Below are 648 nucleotides of genomic sequence, written 5' to 3'. Positions count from 1 at the left end.
ATGTCCAAGCCATCCCTGTCAATGTCTGTTCCAATCTCAACTCTCAACCCACACCTAACCTCACTCCCTGGCTCTCCGCAACCTCGTTCCCACCTCAGCCCAACCCCATGGCTTTGCCAGCGCCGCCTTCTTGCCCCACCTCGGAGACGCAGGTGCGCACCTTGCTCTGAGTCAACTTGTTCTTCTTGTTCAGCACAAACACACCTTTGTCCACGGCCACCAGCCCCACTCGGGCCCCATGGTCACCTTCTATCTTAAAGGTCATCTGCTGCCCAGGTAAAGGCTTCCTGTCATTATTGCCGCTACCTTTTACCACCAGCTGTGGACAGGTGGGAGAGGAAGGAGTGAGACATCAGCCCTGCGAGGTCCCAGCTGGACGGGGTGGTGGGGAGGGCAGGGCATGCTTACTGTGCCCATACAGGAGTCCTTGACGTCCACCCACACAGAGTCAGCCACCACCTCCCTCTGGCCACTGCTGCCAATCAGGGTGTAATAAGCCACCACGCGGAAGGAAGGGATGAAATCCTTAGTGATGGTCACAGGTACCACCACCAGGCCCTGACCGGACTCTCGCTTCTGGCGTCCAGCCTTCAGAAGCTTCCCTTTGTTCATGATCTGGGGGGAGAAGAGTTGGCATAAGGCTTAAGA

General features: G+C 57.1%; 1 protein-coding gene across 1 annotated transcript in view; it reads right to left on the bottom strand.

Annotated features, from left to right (window-relative positions):
• The window catches only part of C3 (complement component 3), a 39880-nt gene that overhangs the window by 32548 nt on the left and 6684 nt on the right, over positions 1-648 (bottom strand). Inside the window, exons 12-13 of the mRNA XM_008583682.1 lie at positions 409-615; positions 161-319 (exon numbers count right to left, since the gene is read on the bottom strand). Of these exons, the coding sequence (XP_008581904.1) occupies positions 161-319; positions 409-615 (366 nt within the window). The remainder of the gene's footprint in view (positions 1-160; positions 320-408; positions 616-648) is intronic.

The sequence above is a fragment of the Galeopterus variegatus genome, unplaced genomic scaffold (assembly GCF_000696425.1).
Source record: "Galeopterus variegatus unplaced genomic scaffold, G_variegatus-3.0.2 Scaffold2993, whole genome shotgun sequence".
Classification (NCBI taxonomy): Eukaryota; Metazoa; Chordata; class Mammalia; order Dermoptera; family Cynocephalidae; genus Galeopterus; species Galeopterus variegatus.
This window is presented reverse-complemented; position numbering and strand designations above follow the sequence as displayed.